We start from the raw sequence: 19950 nt of genomic DNA, 5'->3' as shown, positions 1-19950 counted from the left end.
ATTGGCTAATATGCTCCCTACTTGACATGTTGTGAGGAATGAATGGGTTAAAGTATGTGAGGTCCCTACAGTAGTACCTGCATGTGGCGGGACCTGCAGCATGTCTGCTGTGGCTTTTCTGTGCTTGCTATTTGTCATGCTATGTGCATGTTGTTTTTCTTTCTTTCTTTTAAATATTTATTTTATTTATTTATTCCCTTTTGTTGCCCTTGTTGTTTTATTGCTGTAGTTATTATTGATGTCGTCATTGTTGGATAGGACAGAGAGAAATGAAGAGAAGAGGAGGAAGACAGAGAAGGAGAGAAAGACAGACACCTGCAGACCTGCTTCGCCGCCTGTGAAGCGACTCCCCTGCAGGTGGGGAGCCAGGGCTCGAACCGGGATCCTTACACCGGTCCTTGCGCTTGGCGCCACCTGCGCTTAACCTGCTGCGGTACCGCCTGACTCCCGTTGTTTTTCTTTCTTTTCTACTTATGCTATTGTTTCTGGCAGCCATTCTTTTCTTTATTTTTATGATAAAGACAGAAATGGGGGAGGGGGAGACAGACAGACAGACAGACAGACAGACAAACAGACAAACAGGCTTGCAACAGTGCTCCAGCCCTTATGAAGCTTCCATCCTGCTGGCAGGAAGTGGGGTCTGAACCTGGGTCTTCACCAGGTAACGTGTGTGCTCTACCAGGTGTGATGAAGGTATCTACTGTTTATATTTCTGACCTTTCATCTGTGGTCATTTCCCCTTCAGGTCCTTCTTAAATGTATCCCAATGTTTTGCTGGTAAAAATCTTCATCTTTATTCTCTCTTTTACACACCAGAGCACTGTTCAGTTTATGATGGTGCTGGGGAAAGAAACCTGGGAGCCCAGAGTCTCAGGCATGAGAGTCAGTCATCTGCAGAAGCATTATGCTATCTCCTCAGCCTAGATTCCATCTTTATTTTTGAAGATTGGTTTTAGTAGATAACGAGACTTTAGGTAAGCACTGAATAAAAGATATCATGGAAATCTCACACTCTAGAGTGCCTTTGTTTTCTTATAGATGACTTAAATGCCAGTCTAACTTCTTTGATGGTAACCCTAGATTTTTCTAAGATGTTTTTTCCACATATCTAGTTGTGGATTTCTTTGTAATCATCGTACCTGCTAACTGCGGGCATTAGATTTGTCGATCAATGCTTTTCACTGAGTTTATAAAAACTTGAGCCATTACCTCCAAAAATACTACGTGTGCTCCCTTCTGCTTTTCTGGAGCCCCAATAAACACCCTACACCTCCCCACTCTGTATCCTCTGCCTCTTCGACCTCAAAAACCTTAGGAGGTACATGATCTATGATCCCGGAGGCCAAGGTAACTTGTGCATACCTCACCATGCACAAGGAATGAGGTCCAAGCCCCTGGCAGCCCATGCAAGGGACACTTAATGAATGACTGTTCTGTGTTGTGTATCTTTCCTTTTCCCTCTCTCTCCCTATGCCTCTCTGAATTTAAAAGGAGATGGGGAGGGCAGTAGAAACACACAGGCATGGAACTTCAGTGTAAAAGAAAAAAAGGGGGGACAAATATGGTTAGTAGAAAATGTAAATGAAATCCATACATTGCCAGGTAAATACAGAGATGATGTGCATATCTACAGTGTTCAGTTAGCTTATATGAATACACGTGTTAATGGACTTTGAACTTATTATGAACTATCAGGAACTGGCAGGTGAACACACTTGTTGTCCGTGAAACCCTGAGTTATTCTAGCCACCTCTCATGTGGAAATGAGTTGTGAAAGGTTGCTCGCTCTATTTCTCCCTTTCCCTTTCTCAAAATAAAAACAGAAAAAAGTTTTAATAAAAAATTACTTTGTTAAAGGGTTACCTATGCTATGTAGGACCAGTGTTATTATTTACAAGTAAAAGAAAATAAAAGTGATAAATTTTATATGCAATCTTTCAACACTGTAGATTACCACTGTACATTTAACACTTCTCATTATCACCATGAAAGATTCCAATACGTTAAACAGTGAAAAATAGTTTCCTACAAAGCATTATTTAATGTAGAAAAACTTACCCGATTTCTCAGACAAAGGGAAAAGCCTGGCTAAAAAGAGTTGAATTCGTCCACAAAAGACTGTATTCTGGGATTTTGATAATCTTCTTAGGAGATCTAGCAGTAAGTAAAAATGAAGGTTAGAAAAAAGAGATTCCTCTAAGTTTATTACAACTGTAAGTTTGTTAAGCAGTCTCAAGAGGGTTTTTTTTCTTTTTCTTTTTGTAAATATATTTATTTATTTACCCTTTTGTTGCCCTTGTTTTTCATTGTTGTTGTATTTATTATTATTGTTGTTATTGATGTCGTCACTGTTGGATAGGACAGAGAGTAATGGAGAGAGAGGAGGGGAAGACAGATGGGGAGGGAAAGACAGACACCTGCAGACCTGCTTCACTGTCTGTGAATCGACTTCCCTACAGGTGAGGAGCCAGGGGCTCTAACCGGGATCCTTACACTGGTCCTTACGCTTTGCGCCACGTGCACTTATCCACTGTACTACCACCTGACTCGCTTCTTTTCTTTTTTTAACCAGAGCACTGCTCAGCTCTGGCTTATGGTGGTGCGAGGGATTAAACTTGGGACTTTGGAGCCTTAGGCATGAGAGTCCTCTGCATAACCATTATGCTATCTACCCCCATCCAAGAGGGTGAAACTAGCTACGTATGGCCCACTGTAGTGGAACAGATCAAGAAGGGTGAAGAAGGCAGAGGGGGCTGAGGACCAGAATCCAAGATGACTAAGTAGTGGAGGGAGAGAAATGAAACTGCATATATGTGGGACCACAGTCTTGTGAATCACCAATTCTAACAAAAAAGTAATTTAAAAAAAAAAAGCCTTAGTGGTTTGGGGGGGGGGGTTAATTAAGGGGACCCCCCAGGAATGGCATAATTTTAAGTGAATGACCTCTAGTAATAAGCAGCCTGTAATTTTAAAAAGACAATAATATATTTTAAATTTTTATTATCTTTAATTCAATCACCTCTAATGGTAATCATATTTACATATTTACTTAGTTACTTACCATTGCACATACGTAGTAAGTAGTTTTTCCCAGCGGAATAGAATGTATTCTGAAGTGAAGACAGAAATCATTGCAAGCATTTAGAATTTGTTGTACATCCTTCAAGAGTAAGTCACAAGAAGTAAAATGTTAAAGAATATTAACATGCACCGGGATTCAACTATGCCATTTGCTTTTTCTCATGCAAAAAATCTTTTAAACTAGATACTGTGGTGGGGGTGGAAACAATCTATACTTACTGATTTCCAAGTAGCAACATTTTTTTCCACAAAAGTGAATATTGTGTCACACAGATCCAAAGGAAGACAATCCAAAACATCTCCCAACAACACAAAAGGTGTAGATGCAGTACAAATACCTTCAAGTGGAGCACAAGCCAATTAAAGTTGAAAATACAGTCCAATAAAATATTCCACTGCAAAGTAATTCTGAAAGTATTTTAAAGGTCAATCCTACCATGGTTTGAAGACATGAAAGCAACCCAATTCCCCAAAAGTAAGTTTCAGTTTACACGCTCAATGATGGCAGTGGTTCCTGATAATGCTACTAGAGAGCTCTAGTCATACTGAGTGCTGTACATAGATTAATACACTCAGTCCTTATAGTCCTATGAAGGAAATATTACCTCTAGTTAATAGAATGGGAAAGTCGAAACAGAGAAAAATAACTTGCCCAAGATCAGAGCCAGTAAATGGTAGAGCTGGGATACGAACCCAAGCAGTCTGGCTCCAGTCTGTTTTCTTCACCACTAAGCTATTCAAGAGAATATAATGCAACCAATTAAAAATGATGGTTATTATGACTATAATAACTTGGAAAATATTTATAATAAGTGAAAAAGGAAGACTTTAAAACTAAATATATTATGGTTACATTAAAGAATTATGATTAGTAAAACTAAAATCCTATCAAAATGAATGCAGAGTTTTTTTTTCTAAGTAGAGGAGTTACGACTAGTATTTTCACATGTTCTACAATGTTGCTTAAGTATCTTTGTGACTTGAAAAGATCATCTTCCACAAACATAACAGAAAGAAATAATAATAATTTCTAATTTTTCTCAGGAGTTCTATTTTTTTTTTTAAGAAGAGCTGGTATGTATTTTAGAGGAACTTTGACTGGTGGAGTAGGAGTCTGCCAGGTAATAAAGAGAAGAAAAACTAGGTAGAAAAAAAAACAAAACATTGTAAATAAAACCATGATAGAGTTTCTTATGAGGCAGGAGAAATTTCTCTCTGATAATCTGTGCCAGGGGCAGAACTGGAAACTTCAGGTGTGCAGATCCATTACTATACCAGTTGAACTATTTCCCTATTTATTTTTAGTTATTTAGAAGGAAAGTTTAAGAAGAGAGAAAGATATCAGAGCACTCCTGGCATATTATGGTATGGGTATGAACCTAGAGCTGTGAGGCCTGAGTTAAGCAAATTCTGTGATAGAACTGACTGAAATATCTTTCTGTTCCATTTTTAAATGAGTTAATTTATATGAACTATATTGCATATAAGGACAGGAGATATGCTTCTCAAATCTGTTGGGTGTTTAGTCACATGGTATCACCAGTTGCAAATAGGACTTCAGAGTCATTTAGCACAGCTTCATGTCTGCTAAACTGCTTCTCTGTAATACCCCTGTGCACATAATGGAGTAAGCGCACGTGCATGTGATAAAATTGTAAGACTTCAGAATACAGTTTTCACACCGTCTAACTGTATGTGTGACCAACTCACTGAATACACTGACTGGTTCAAAGTTCGTACACACCTTGAACTATCCCCCACTACCTCCTTCCTTCTGATAACCATCATGCTTTTCACAGAGTCTAGGAGAGGTTTTTTGTTTTTTTTAAATACTTTTAAAATTTATTTGTGGCAGGGCAGAGTGGGGGAGGAACTACAGTATCACTCTGGCACATGCAATGCCTACGAATGAACTTAGGACCTCAGATTTGAGAGTCCAACACCGTATCTAACACTCCTTGTCCTAAGCAACAAGTTTGATCACTTTTTCTTTTAGTTTTTTTGTTTGTTTTCACAAGTTTATTTGCTTTAGTTATCTATATTCCATTCCTGATGAAAATCATCCTAAAGTCAGTAGTTCTTTTGCCTCTTATTTCACTTAGCAGAATCACCTCCAGTTCCATCTATTTTGTCCAAAGATACCATCTTTTCTAATGACTGAGTAATATATCAAGAATATATGTCCCATAACTTCCTTATCTAACCATCTGTCAGTGAACAGGTAGATTAAGTTCCTGTTTTTGCTACTGCGAATAGTGGACCTGTGAACTTAGGGGTAGATATATTCTTTTGCATTTAATGTTTTTGTATCTTTTGGGTGGTACTGTTGCTTCATAAGGTATCTCATTTTGATTTTTTTTAAGCACCTGTTAATACTGTCGTATAGGGACTACCCCAGTTTGCATTCCTACTACCATGGTATCAGCATTGCCTATTCTTCATATAATGAAGAACACTCATTTCTGATCTTTCTGATGTAGGCCATTTTCACTAATTTGAGATGCATCTCATTGTGGTTTCAAGTTGCATGTCTCTAGATTCTGAGCTTATTTTTTCCCTCCAGGGTTCTTGCTGGGCCTCAGTGCCTACACCACAAGTCCACTGCTCCTGGAGGCTATATTTTTCCCTTATGTTGCCCTTGTTTTATCGTTGTCGTTGGATAGGACAGAGAGAAATGGAGAATGGAGAAAGGGGAAGACAGAGAGGAGAAGAGATAGACACCTGCAGACCTGCTTCACAGCCTGTGAAGTGACCCCTCTGAAGGTGGGGGGCCGGGTGCTCGAACCGGGCTCCTTATGCTGCTCCTTGTGCTTTGTGCCATGCGACTTAACCTGCTGCGCTACACCCCCACCTCCCCGAGCATTTTTTCATGTCTGTGAACCATCTGTAAATCTTCTTTGGAGAAGTGTCTAGTCAAGTTTGTTGACCTGCTTTTTTTCATTGTCTTGCTGATTTTATGCTGTTTGAATGAAATCTGCCTTGTGCTGCCCACTGGCTCTAAGCAGTCCTGCCCATATCATATTCCATGTGTGAGCCTAGTGTGTTCTGTAGAGTTGGAAAGATTCTTTTTCTGAACACACTCTATGAACAGCTGGGCTTTTACTGTCCCCTAGACTTATGTTTATATTTATACCCCCTGCTGATGTGGCTTTTCTTTCCCAACAGGGATATCACTGCCTACGCTGCTTCACTGACCCCAACAGCTCTTCTTCCTTCCTTCTTCCCTCCCTCCCTCCTTTCCTTCCTTCCTTCCCTCTTGATTGAAGGTGAGAGTCAGATAGATAAAGAGGAAGGTAGGAGACACATGCAACACTGTTCATGAGGCCACCTCACCCACGCTTCTGAAGCACACTGGATATAACTTCCATTATTTATCACACCCTATTGATCTTTGTCCCACAGAATACAAACTTTTTAAGGTAGGCATTTTTGTATGTATAACCAATACAGTCTTTGACAGTAAACAGATACTCAACAAATATTTTTCGGGTAAACATGATCTTCCAACCCATTTCCCCAACCCCAATAAAAACAAACACACAGGGAGCCAGGGGCTGGTGCATCTGATTAAGCAGTCACATTACAGTGCACAAGGATGCATGTTCTAACCCCTGGCCCCCACCTGCAGCTTCATGAGTAGTGAAGCAGGGCTGTAGGTGTCTCTCTGTCTCTTCCCCCTCCAGCTCCCCCTTCCCTCTCAATTTTTCTCTATACAATAATAAATAAAAATATTAAACACACACTGTATTTTTTAAGGTGAATTTAACAAAGGAAGCTGGCAAAGAGCTAACCCAGCAGAGTGTACATTTTACCAGGCAAGGACCTGGGCTGAAGCCCCCTGTCACCACACAGGAGCATCTGCTCAGAAGTTTCACAAGCACTATGGCAGTGCTATGGTGTCTCTTCTGTCAATCTTAAAGAAGAAAAGGGGGGCTGGGTGGTGGTACACCAGTCTGCACCCATATTAGCTGTTTGACTCTTGACTGACTTTTCCCTCCAGGGTTCAAACCTCAGTCCCCACCTGCAGAGAAAAGCTTTGCAAGTGGTGAAGCAGGGTTGCAGGTGTCTTTCTGTCTCTCTCCCTCTCTACGTTCCCCTCCCCTATCAACTTCTGACTATCCAATAAATAAATAAATATAATAAAAAAAGAAATTTTCCCTATCAAAATTACATTTATGCTTTTATTTACAGTCTACGAGGGTTCTTACGTCCTCATCTTTCTCAAGGAAAATAAAAGTCTAAATATGAACTTGTAACATTAAAATCATTACCAGTTTACAAGAGTAACACAGTTAATTAGAGGACTAAGCATACATCGCAACAAATTGACAGAAACTGTTCTGTGAAATGATTTAAATACACTTAATGAGAGAATGAAAAATATCTTGTGGAAAAGTTTAACATGTGACAAAGCACATGAACTATGTTTAAGTTCACCAAGCAGCTTGCTGCTACACTAGAAGGCCACTTTTACCTTAGCAATTCTAATTTTTATAGAGATGTGTATTAAAATAACAAGTATGAGAGTAATGTTTTACTAATTAGAAGGCACTTGCACATAAGTTTCCTGAATTAATCAAACCTTAAAGAGTTTTGTGAGAACTGACTTCCCCTACCTTTAAGCTCTATGTGTTGGGCACTGTGTAAGTACTATGTGTCTAGCCCTACCTGCCATCACTTCATTTAGTAGCTCCCTTCCTAGTTCACTAGTCTACAACCTCTCTCTTCCCCTACATCCTTTATGAATGGACCTGTTCTATGTCTCTTGCTTCTCTCCTCATCATTCTCTGCTCCACTCTATAGTCCTTTAGCAATGCTGAACTTAGCCTTTATATACTGATAGTTCCTCTGTTCAGTTTCTGATAAATTCATGATGCTGGTTTGTTCGGCCTCCTTTGATATCTTTACATTTCTTTTGATTCTGAAGTTTGAAGAGCCACTTCAGTCACAGTAGTCACAACACATTAAGATGATTCCATGAGCCATTACATTCTTTATGGAAGAGGATATTTATTCACCATGGAATCCCCAAGTGTTGGTTCAGTATCACGCACATAGTAGATGCTCCATAAATACTTACTGATTGAATGAAACTGGAGAGCAAAGGGAGCATCAAAATGTGTGCTGCATATATCTCAAAGATGAGAAAATGGGGAGTCGGGTGGTAGCACAGCGGGTTAAGCATACACGGCACGAAGCGCAAGGACTGGCGTAAGGATCCTAGTTCGAGCCCCCAGCTCCCCACCTGTAGGGGAGTCGCTTCACAAGCGATGAAGCAGGTCTGCAGGTGTCTATCTTTCTCTCCCTCTCTCTGTCTTCCCCCTCCTCTCTCCAGTTCTCTCTGTCCTATCCAAATAAAGACGACAATAATAATAGCTACAACACTAAAAAAACAAGGGCAACAAAATGGAATAAATATTTTTTAAAAAGTGAAAAAAAAAAAGCATGAAAATAGTTATAACCAATTTTTTTTTAATCACTTCTTGACAAAGATGAGAGTCCAGCAGAATCAGATGAACAAAATCAGGTGGAAAAAGGTGTGGAGACACTAAATTTAAATTTTAGAACGTCATACCCAAAAGTACTTAAAAATAAATAAACACTTACCTTCAGTCACTCCCCCAATAGCAAGAGAAATAATAGCTAAAACGTTTTCACATGATGAATGATTTATCTACCAATAGAGGAAAGAACAATTCAATTTATGGGCTAGAGTTAAAACTACTTTGATAGCAATAAAAACATGTCCTCTGACAAAAATTATCATAAGCAAGCAATAAAAATACTTCAGAAATAAGATAAAATTAGTACCTATGATGAGAAGACAAAAAATGAACAATAAGTCACTAAGTACAGAAATATACCAAAGAAGTTGCTGACCCACTTAAAATCTAATGGCCACAGGGAAATGGTTATTAGCTGAGTAAGGCTGTAAGGTAGTCAAGCACAAAGCGCTGAGGCCATAACTCAATCAGTGACACAAGCAAAAGGCAGGGCCTGTGGAATTGATTGATCCGGTGCATCAGTGTGTCTAAAGAAGGGGTTTAGTGAAAGGAGGGTTGTGTCTAGGTTTGGTAACATCACAAATGAGCATTTACTGAATGTTCATCAAGTATTGTTTAACATCTCTGAAAAAATGGTATTCTTCCTCTTATAAATGAAAACTGAAGCTCAAGAAAAGCAAAGCAGTCTGTTCAGTGCCTAGTAACAGACAAGTCACTATGTCTGAAGAAGAGGAAAGAAAATGTCCTGATATAAGTTCCTGAAGGAAGGGGCCACTATTCTATCCACAGGAATGGACAGAGGGCCAAGAGTCAGCCCACCCAGTAGGGGTGCCTGACCATGCACAAGGTCCTAGGTGAGAGGCCCAGCAGAACAAGGGAGCACCACAGATGGCACTGGTGGTGCTCCATGGATGGTAAAAGAGAGCTATGGAATCTCTCTTCTTTCCCTCTAAACAAAAAGTGGAAAAGCTAGGCTCAAGAGTCCACTCAGCAGTTTTATCAACTTTTGAAATCCTGACCTCATCCCTTGGTACTATATGTAAAAATAGTAATAATAATACAAAAGGGGTTGGGGAGAGGATCGCTCAATCCTTGGGAGGGGACCTTGACAAATTGCTAAATTTTTCATTCGGGTGTCCCATAAATGTTAAATAAATTCAGTTTGTTTGGGGCTAAATTTCTCTATTGAAGTAGAATGAGCTCGTTATTTTTAATATGCTCACTGGTGAGGACACCAGAGGGAAATGAGAGCATGAATCCCAACTCCCATACCAAATATCCTTGGACTATACCTTTCATGTCATTATAGGAAGTTATAACTTACACATCAAAGTGAGAGGGCCTACCTTTCCCTCATGGATAGGGACAGGGAAGCAGGGAGGCTGGGAGGTAGGGAAGGAGAAAAAGGGAGAGGGGAAAAGGGAGAGAAGGAGAAGGGGAAAAGGGGAAAAGAAAAGGAAAGAGGGAGAAAGAAAACAGCCCTAAAGTTTCTTTCCATACAGTGAAGGTCACAGTCTGGCCTGGGGCACACATGGCAAAGCAGCACACTAGCCAAGTGAGCTATTTTGCTAGTCTGAAGGCCTACCTCTAACTTTTAATTCTTGCTCAGTAAGACTCACATTAACATTTCTTATATTCACTTGGAAAAGGATCTCTTCAATAATCAAACCAAACTCAAACTGTACCTGTGTACCTTATTACATAACTCCCACAGTATTATCAACTCACGTTTTCTGAGTGGCAAGCTCACTCCAGAAAAAGGAAAAGTTTAAAACCCTATTCTAAGAAAACCAATTTTAAAAATAAGGTTTATTAATTTTCCAGCAAAAATGTAGTAAGAATGGAAAGGCATACTTACAATTTCTTCTTCTAGGACAACTCTGAACGCTTGGTCAAGGGTACATTTTTTTTCATTTTCACTATTGAAAACAAAACATATATATATATATTTTTTTAAGCCCAGGATATGTATAAAGGCTCAAGCAAGCCTATTTTATGGCTATCAGTGCCTTACCTGCCTGGTAACTGGCTGAAGGTATTCAACAATGGCTTGATACTCTTGTTGTTCAAGGCCTCCCTGGTAGACTTCTAGGAACATGAAGTGGAAAGTTTTTGCCTATTACTTGCTGAAAAATATATCAGTCTTCAATAGCATGCCAAAATAAAAACATTTACCCCAGGAAAAAACACTCATTCTACTGGTAGATATGCCACTTAACTATTTTAGACTCTCATCACTTGTGACTGGCAAGAGCTTCCTAGATTTTCTAATTTTCACCTTTTCCCAGTCACCATCTGTTATTCACATTCATGAGGGTATAGTAAGTTGACAGATTCTTAAAAATGTGACTTTAAGCAAAAGAACCTATGAGTCCTTGAGTAGCTTCACTTTATCAAGTCATGGCCAGGATTTTCTCCCATATTAAAATGGCACAATGTTATTCAAAAACATTATTTGAGAACTTGCTCTATTCCGCTTTAAAAAAAAAACAAGCCTTAAATGGCTCCTTATTGGGGGTTGGGCGATAACGCAGCGGGTTAAGCACACATGGCACAAATCGCAAGGACCAGCATAAGGATCCCAGTTCAAGCCCCCAGCTCCCACCTGCAGGGGAGTTACTTCAAAAGTGGTGAAGCAGGTCTGCAGGTGGTCTTTCTTTCTCTCTTCTTACCTTCCCCTCCTCTTTCTATTTCTCTCTGTCCTATCCAACAACGAATGACATCATCAACAACAACAATAATAATAGCCACAACAAGGCTACAACAACAAGGGCAACAAAAGGGGGAAAAATAGCCTCCAGGAGCAGTGGATTCATGGTGCAGGCACTGAGCTCCAGCAGTAACCCTGGAGGTAAAAAAAAAAAAAAAAAAAGGCTCCTTATTTATAGCTCTTGAAATGTCATAGCTCCCTCTAGATCCCTGATAATGCAGTTGTATTCTGTCCCCCCCAACCCCAAACACACACACATACTCTCTCTACTAAAGTCTAGTCATCTCTCTCACCATTTCTTATCATGTTTACTCTATATGGACACATTCATATTGCTCTTTCTACCTGCCCACTCAAACCCTATGGTTCTTCAAGAACTAAAGTCCTACCTCTAGGTAGACTTTGTTCAGCACAGTACCTCACACACACTTAAGCACTGAAAACAGTTCCAGCTGATCATCTTAACAACTGAAAGATATTTTACAGACATTTTTAAAGTTGCTTTATGAATCATGGGAGTTAGACTTATACTGGGAATGTCTATTCCTGACTGTCCCAAATAAGCTGCATCACCTTAGGCATGTCCCTTTTATCTCTGCTTCATTTTCTTTTTTTTTTTTTAATTATTTTTTAAATTTTTTTCCTTTTGTTGGCCTTTGTTGTTTGTCGTTGTTGTTATTGCTGTTGTTGTTATTGGATAGAACAGAGAGAAATGGAGAGAGGAAGGGAAGACAGAGAAGAGGAGAAAGACACCAGCAGACCTGCTTCACCACCATTTGTGAAACAACTGGAGGCTCGAACAGGGATCCTTAAGCTGGTCCTTGTGCTTTGCACGATGTGCACTTAACCCACTGCACTACAGCCCTGCCCACTCTGCTTCATTTTCTTTACCAACTAAGCAAGAGTTGTAGATCCTCACAACCAGCAAAAGCATCACCTGGGAACGATTAGAATACAGATCTCAACACTCATCACAAGCCTGCTGGACTAAAAGCTACTCAAACAGATCTCCAGGTGACGTCAACACAGTGGGGGTTGGGGAGTACTGAGCAAAACCAAAAACACGATGACTGTGAGGCTGGATGTTTCTAGCAGATCACGGTGGATTTCAGAGTACCAGGGAAAAGCTGAGAAAAAGCTCATTCTGATGACATGAAGCCAACAAACCAAAGACCAATAACAAACACATCTTGAGTCTGAAGCCGGTAAATTCAAGGAGGTAAATTAGCTACTGGCCAGTGTATGTGTGGCCTCCCCTCTCCCCTCACGCAGTACAGACAGTGAAAGGCAGGAGTGAAGCCTCCCCTCTCCCCTCACACAGTACAGACAGTGACAGGCAGGAGTGAGGCCTCCCCTCTCCCCTCACACAGTAAAGACAGTGACAGGCAGGAGTGAGGCCTCCCTCTCCCCTCACACAGTACAGACAGTGACAGGCAGGAGTGAGGCCTCCCCTCTCCCCTCACGCAGTACAGACAGTGACAGGCAGGAGTGAGGCCTCCCCTCTCCCCTCACGCAGTACAGACAGTGACAGGCAGGAGTGAGGCCTCCCCTCTCCCCTCACGCAGTACAGACAGTGACAGGCAGGAGTGAGGCCTCCCCTCTCCCCTCACGCAGTACAGACAGTGACAGGCAGGAGTGAGGCCTCCCTCTCCCCTCACGCAGTACAGACAGTGACAGGCAGGAGTGAGGCCTCCCCTCTCCCCTCACGCAGTACAGACAGTGACAGGCAGGAGTGAGGCCTCCCTCTCCCCTCACACAGTACACACAGTGACAGGCAGGAGTGAGGACTCCCCTCTCCCCTCACACAGTACAGACAGTGACAGGCAGGAGTGAGGCCTCCCTCTCCCCTCACACAGTACAGACAGTGACAGGCAGGAGTGAGGCCTCCCCTCTCCCCTCACGCAGTACAGACAGTGACAGGCAGGAGTGAGGCCTCCCTCTCCCCTCACACAGTACACACAGTGACAGGCAGGAGTGAGGACTCCCCTCTCCCCTCACACAGTACAGACAGTGACAGGCAGGAGTGAGGCCTCCCTCTCCCCTCACACAGTACAGACAGTGACAGGCAGGAGTGAGGCCTCCCCTCTCCCTTCACGCAGTACAGACAGTGACAGGCAGGAGTGAGGCCTCCCTCTCCCCTCACGCAGTACAGACAGTGACAGGCAGGAGTGAGGCCTCCCTCTCCCCTCACGCAGTACAGACAGTGACAGGCAGGAGTGAGGCCTCCCTCTCCCCTCACGCAGTACAGACAGTGACAGGCAGGAGTGAGGCCTCCCTCTCCCCTCACGCAGTACAGACAGTGACAGGCAGGAGTGAGGCCTCCCCTCTCCCCTCACGCAGTACAGACAGTGACAGGCAGGAGTGAGGCCTCCCTCTCCCCTCACACAGTACAGACAGTGACAGGCAGGAGTGAGGCCTCCCTCTCCCCTCACGCAGTACAGACAGTGACAGGCAGGAGTGAGGCCTCCCTCTCCCCTCACGCAGTACAGACAGTGACAGGCAGGAGTGAGGCCTCCCTCTCCCCTCAGCAGTACAGACAGTGACAGGCAGGAGTGAGGCCTCCCTCTCCCCTCACACAGTACAGACAGTGACAGGCAGGAGTGAGGCCTCCCTCTCCCCTCACGCAGTACAGACAGTGACAGGCAGGAGTGAGGCCTCCCTCTCCCCTCAGCAGTACAGACAGTGACAGGCAGGAGTGAGGCCTCCCTCTCCCCTCACACAGTACAGACAGTGACAGGCAGGAGTGAGGCCTCCCTTTCCCCTCAGCAGTACAGACAGTGACAGGCAGGAGTGAGGCCTCCCTCTCCCCTCACACAGTACAGATAGTGACAGGCAGGAGTGAGGCCTCCCCTCTCCCCTCACACAGTACAGACAGTGACAGGCAGGAGTGAGGCCTCCCTTTCCCCTCAGCAGTACAGACAGTGACAGGCAGGAGTGAGGCCTCCCTTTCCCCTCAGCAGTACAGACAGTGACAGGCAGGAGTGAGGCCTCCCTCTCCCCTCACACAGTACAGACAGTGACAGGCAGGAGTGAGGCCTCCCTCTTCCCTCAGCAGTACAGACAGTGACAGGCAGGAGTGAGGCCTCCCTCTCCCCTCACACAGTACAGACAGTGACAGGCAGGAGTGAGGCCTCCCTCTCCCCTCAGCAGTACAGACAGTGACAGGCAGGAGTGAGGCCTCCCCTCTCCCCTCAGCAGTACAGACAGTGACAGGCAGGAGTGAGGCCTCCCCTCTCCCCTCAGCAGTACAGACAGTGACAGGCAGGAGTGAGGCCTCCCCTCTCCCCTCAGCAGTACAGACAGTGACAGGCAGGAGTGAGGCCTCCCCTCTCCCCTCAGCAGTACAGACAGTGACAGGCAGGAGTGAGGCCTCCCTCTCCCCTCACGCAGTACAGACAGTGACAGGCAGGAGTGAGGCCTCCCTCTCCCCTCACACAGTACAGACAGTGACAGCCAGGAGTGAGGCCTCCCCTCTCCCCTCACGCAGTACAGACAGTGACAGCCAGGAGTGAGGCCTCCCTCTCCCCTCACACAGTACAGACAGTGACAGGCAGGAGTGAGGCCTCCCCTCTCCCCTCACGCAGTACAGACAGTGACAGGCAGGAGTGAGGCCTCCCCTCTCCCCTCACGCAGTACAGACAGTGACAGGCAGGAGTGAGGCCTCCCTCTCCCCTCACACAGTACAGACAGTGACAGGCAGGAGTGAGGACTCCCCTCTCCCCTCACACAGTACACACAGTGACAGGCAGGAGTGAGGCCTCCCTCTCCCCTCACACAGTACAGACAGTGACAGGCAGGAGTGAGGCCTCCCCTCTCCCCTCACGCAGTACAGACAGTGACAGGCAGGAGTGAGGCCTCCCTCTTCCCTCAGCAGTACAGACAGTGACAGGCAGGAGTGAGGCCTCCCCTCTCCCCTCAGCAGTACAGACAGTGACAGGCAGGAGTGAGGCCTCCCTCTCCCCTCAGCAGTACAGACAGTGACAGGCAGGAGTGAGGCCTCCCTCTTCCCTCAGCAGTACAGACAGTGACAGGCAGGAGTGAGGCCTCCCTCTCCCCTCACGCAGTACAGACAGTGACAGGCAGGAGTGAGGCCTCCCTCTTCCCTCAGCAGTACAGACAGTGACAGGCAGGAGTGAGGCCTCCCTCTCCCCTCAGCAGTACAGACAGTGACAGGCAGGAGTGAGGCCTCCCCTCTCCCCTCACACAGTACAGACAGTGACAGGCAGGAGTGAGGCCTCCCTCTTCCCTCAGCAGTACAGACAGTGACAGGCAGGAGTGAGGCCTCCCTCTTCCCTCAGCAGTACAGACAGTGACACAGCCACATCCTGACAGCCCTGAGACTTGGAACAGCGGCTGTTCACTACTGATGCTAAGGGGTCTCCAAATGCTGAATCTGTTGTCCGTGAGGCTCAGAAACATTGGCCAGACCTTCATGCTATGCCCGCACCCTCTCCTGGAGAGCTGGGCCGCAGGTGTGAGGGTCCGAGGGGGGTTTTCTGGGGCAGGTCCTCTGTGGAGACCGTGTGACTGGCCTGGGGGCCCGGGTCAGGGAGGTTGGGGGGTAGGCAGATGTGGGGAGGCCCCAGTGTGGGTACCCGGCAGTGGCGATGCCCCGTATGGGGTCCTGTGTCTGGGTTCCTGGGGGACTAGGACACAACTGTGAGTCCCGGGGCTCCCGGCTGTGTGTCAGGGGTTCCGACTGTGGGTCGGGGGTCCCGGCTGTGGGTTGGGGGGATCCCAGCTGTGGGTCCGGGTGTCTTGGTTGTGGGTCTGGGGGTCCCGGCTGTGGTTTGGGGTGTCCCGGCTGTGTGTCTGGGGTTCCCGGCTGTGGGTCGGGGGTCCCAGCCATGGGCCTCGGGTTTTCCGGCTGAGTCCCAGGGATCCCGGCTGTGGGTCTGGGGGTCCCGGCTGTGGTTCGGGGGTCCCGGCTGTGGGCCGGGGATTCCGGCTGAGTCCCAGGGCTCCCGGCTGTGGGTCTGGGGGTCCCGGCTGTGGGTCTGGGGGGTTCCGGCTGTGTGTCGGGGGTTCCGGCTGTGGGTCGGGGGTCTCGGCTGTTTGTCTGGGGGGTCCCGTCAGTGTGTATGGGGGTCTCTGCTGTGTGTCGGGGGTCCCGGCTGTGGGTCTGGGGGACCCGGCTGTGTGTCTGGGGGTCCCGGCTGTGGGTCGGGGAGTCCTGACTGTGGGTCTGGGGGTCCTGGCTGTCTGGGGGTCCTGGCTGTGGGTCTGGGGCTCCTGGCTGTCTGGGGGTCCCGGCTGTGGGTCTGGGGCTTCCGGCTGTGGGTCTGGGGTACCGGCTGTGGATCGGGGTGTCCCGGCTGTGGGTCTGGGGTCCCGGCTATGGGTCTGGGGTCCCGGCTGTGGGTCTGGGGTCCCGGCTGTGGTCTGGGGGTCCCGGCTGTGGGTCTGGGGGACCCGGCTGTGGGTCTGGGGGTCCCGGCTGTGGGTCTGGGGTTCCCGGCTGTGGGTCTGGGGGTCCCGGCTGTGGGTCGGGGGTCCCGGCTGTGGGTCTGGGGGTCCCGGCTGTGGGTCTGGGGGACCCGGCTGTGTGTCTGGGGGTCCCGGCTGTGGGTCGGGGAGTCCCGACTGTGGGTCTGGGGGTCCTGGCTGTCTGGGGGTCCCGGCTGTGGGTCTGGGGGTCCCGGCTGTGGGTCTGGGGGTCCCGGTGTGGGTCGGGGGTCCCGGCTGTGGGTCTGGGGGTCCCGGCTGTGGGTCGGGGGTACCGGCTGTGGGTCGGGGGTCCCGGCTGTGGGTCGGGGGTCCCGGCTGTGGGTCTGGGGGGGTCCAGGCTGTGGGTCGGGGGTCCCGGCTGTGGGTCGGGGGTCCAGGCTGTGGGTCGGGGGGTCCCGGCTGTGGGTCGGGGGTCCCGGCTGTGGGTCTGGGGGGGTCCAGGCTGTGGGTCGGGGGGTCCAGGCTGTGGGTCGGGGGGTCCCGGCTGTGGGTCGGGGGTCCCGGCTGTGGGTCTGGGGGTCCCGGCTGTGGGTCGGGGGTCCCGGCTGTGGGTCTGGGGGTCCCGGCTGTGGGTCTGGGGGTCCCGGCTGTGGGTCTGGGGTCCCGGCTGTGGGTCTGGGGTCCCGGCTGTGGGTCTGGGGGGTCCCGGCTGTGGGTCTGGGGGTCCTGGCAGTCTGGGGGTCCCGGCTGTGGGTCTGGGGGTCCTGGCAGTCTGGGGGTCCCGGCTGTGGGTCGGGGGGTCCCGGCTGTGGGTCTGGGGGTCCCGGCTGTGGGTCTGGGGGTCCCGGCTGTGGGTCTGGGGGTCCCGGCTGTGGGTCGGGGGTCCCGGCTGTGGGTCTGGGGTCCCGGCTGTGGGTCTGGGGGTCCCGGCTGTGGGTCTGGGGGTCCCGGCTGTGGGTCTGGGGTCCCGGCTGTGGGTCTGGGGGTCCCGGCTGTGGGTCTAGGGTCCCGGCTGTGGGTCGGGGGTCCCGGCTGTGGGTCTGGGGTCCCGGCTGTGGGTCTGGGGTCCCGGCTGTGGGTCTGGGGGGGTCCAGGCTGTGGGTCTGGGGGGGTCCAGGCTGTGGGTCGGGGGGTCCCGGCTGTGGGTCGGGGGTCCCGGCTGTGGGTCTGGTGGTCCCGGTGTTGGTCGGGGGTCCCGGCTGTGGGTCGGGGGTCCCGGCTGTGGGTCTGGGGGTCCCGGCTGTGGGTCGGGGGGTCCCGGCTGTGGGTCTGGGGGTCCCGGCTGTGGGTCTGGGGGGGTCCAGGCTGTGGGTCGGGGGTCCAGGCTGTGGGTCGGGGGGTCCCGGCCGTGCGTCGGGGGTCCTGGCCGTGGGTCGGGGGTCCTGGCTGTGGGTCTGGGGGTCTCGGCTGTGGGTCTGGGGGTCCCGGTGTGGGTCGGGGGTCCCGGCTGTGGGTCGGGGGTCCTGGCTGTGGGTCTGGGGGGGTCCAGGCTGTGGGTCGGGGGTCCCGGCTGTGGGTCGGGGGGTCCCGGCTGTGGGTCTGGTGGTCCCGGCTGTGGGTCGGGGGTCCTGGCTGTGGGTCGGGGGTCCCGGCTGTGGGTCGGGGGGTCCCGGCTGTGGGTCTGGGGGTCCCGGCTGTGGGTCTGGGGTCCCGGCTGTGGGTCTGGGGGTCCCGGCTGTGGGTCTGGGGGTCCCGGCTGTGGGTCTGGGGGTCCCGGCTGTGGGTCTGGGGTCCCGGCTGTGGGTCTGGGGTCCCGGCTGTGGGTCTGGGGGTCCCGGCTGTGGGTCTGGGGGTCCCGGCTGTGGGTCTGGGGTCCCGGCTGTGGGTCGGGGGGTCCCGGCTGTGGGTCGGGGGGTCCCGGCTGTGGGTCGGGGGGTCCCGGCTGTGGGTCTGGGGGTCCCGGCTGTGAGTCTGGTGGTCCCGGCTGTGGGTCTGGGGGACCCGGCTGTGGGTCGGGGGTCCAGGCTGTGGGTCGGGGGTCCAGGCTGTGGGTCTGGGGGGGTCCAGGCTGTGGGTCGGGGGTCCAGGCTGTGGGTCTGTGGGTCCCGGCTGTGGGTCGGGGGGTCCCGGCTGTGGGTCTGGGGGGGTCCAGGCTGTGGGTCGGGGGTCTAGGCTGTGGGTCGGGGGGTCCCGGCTGTGCGTCGGGGGGTCCCGGCTGTGGGTCGGGGGTCCTGGCTGTGGGTCGGGGGCCTGGCTGTGGGTCTGGGGGTCCCGGTGTGGGTCGGGGGTCCCGGCTGTGGGTCTGGGGGTCCCGGCTGTGGGTCGGGGGTCCCGGCTGTGGGTCGGGGGTCCCGGCTGTGGGTCTGGGGGTCCCGGTGTGGGTCGGGGGTCCCGGCTGTGGTTCCGGGTGCGGCGGCTCCAGGCCTCCGGAGACGGGCCGAAGGGTGTCGGCCGTGGGGACCCGCCGCCCCGCAGTCCCCGCCCCGCAGCCCGGGCGCGCCCGCGTGCAGGCCGTCGTTGCGGGCGGCAGAGGCGAGGGAGCGACGCCCGCCGCCGCCTACCGTGAAGCGCGTCCGTGCCTCGGGCAGGCTGAAGAGCGGCGGCATCGGAGACATCTTCCCGGCGCGCGTGCCCGCCTCCCTCGCGTCGCCCGCGGATGACGTCAGGCGGAGCAGCGAGACGACCGCGCGGCTAGAGCGCCCTGTGGAGGCCGGGAGGACCGACGTGCCGGAGGACCCGGCGGGGACGCGGCTGCGCACGAGTCTGCGGGGTGACCCGGGGCGCGAGGCGGCGGCCTGTGAAGAGCGGAAGTGCGCGGGGAAGAGGCGGGCAGTGCTTCATCCCCTGCGGGCGACCGTCTGTCCCTCTGTGCACTCGGGCGGGGCTGCACCTGCGGGTGAATGTCCGTCTGTCTGTGCACTCGGGCGGGGCTGTACCTGCGGGTGAATGTCCGTCCGTCTGTGCACTCGGGCGGGGCTGTACCTGCGGGTGAATGTTCGTCCGTCTGTCTGTGCACTCGGGCGGGGCTGCACCTGCGGGTGACTGTCCGTCCGTCTGTGCACTCGGGCGGGGCTGTACCTGCGGGTGAATGTCCGTCCGTCTGTCTGTGCACTCGGGCGGGGCTGCACCTGCGGGTGACTGTCCGTCCGTCTGTGCACTCGGGGCGGGGCTGCACCTGCGGGTGACTGTCCGTCCGTCCGTCTGTGCACTCGGGCGGGGCTGCACCTGCGGGTGACCATCCGTCTGTCTGTGCACTCGGGGCGGGGCTGCACCTGCGGGTGAATGTCCGTCTGTCTATGCACTCGGGCGTGGCTGCACCTGCGGGTG

General features: G+C 50.5%; 1 protein-coding gene across 1 annotated transcript in view; it reads right to left on the bottom strand.

Annotated features, from left to right (window-relative positions):
• The window catches only part of THOC1 (THO complex subunit 1), a 38030-nt gene extending 18730 nt beyond the window's left edge, over window positions 1–19300 (bottom strand). The window contains exons 1-7 of the mRNA XM_007537079.3: window positions 19185–19300; window positions 10600–10673; window positions 10444–10504; window positions 8689–8755; window positions 3301–3419; window positions 3062–3110; window positions 2059–2154 (exon numbers count right to left, since the gene is read on the bottom strand). Coding sequence (XP_007537141.1) covers window positions 2059–2154; window positions 3062–3110; window positions 3301–3419; window positions 8689–8755; window positions 10444–10504; window positions 10600–10673; window positions 19185–19238 — 520 coding nt within the window. The 5' untranslated portion in view covers window positions 19239–19300. The remainder of the gene's footprint in view (window positions 1–2058; window positions 2155–3061; window positions 3111–3300; window positions 3420–8688; window positions 8756–10443; window positions 10505–10599; window positions 10674–19184) is intronic.
• Between the last annotated feature and the right edge of the window lie 650 nt (window positions 19301–19950).

Source organism: Erinaceus europaeus, chromosome 10 (assembly GCF_950295315.1).
Source record: "Erinaceus europaeus chromosome 10, mEriEur2.1, whole genome shotgun sequence".
NCBI classification, from domain to species: Eukaryota; Metazoa; Chordata; class Mammalia; order Eulipotyphla; family Erinaceidae; genus Erinaceus; species Erinaceus europaeus.
The sequence above is the reverse complement of the archived record's forward strand: the minus strand, read 5'-3'. Positions and strand labels throughout refer to the sequence as shown.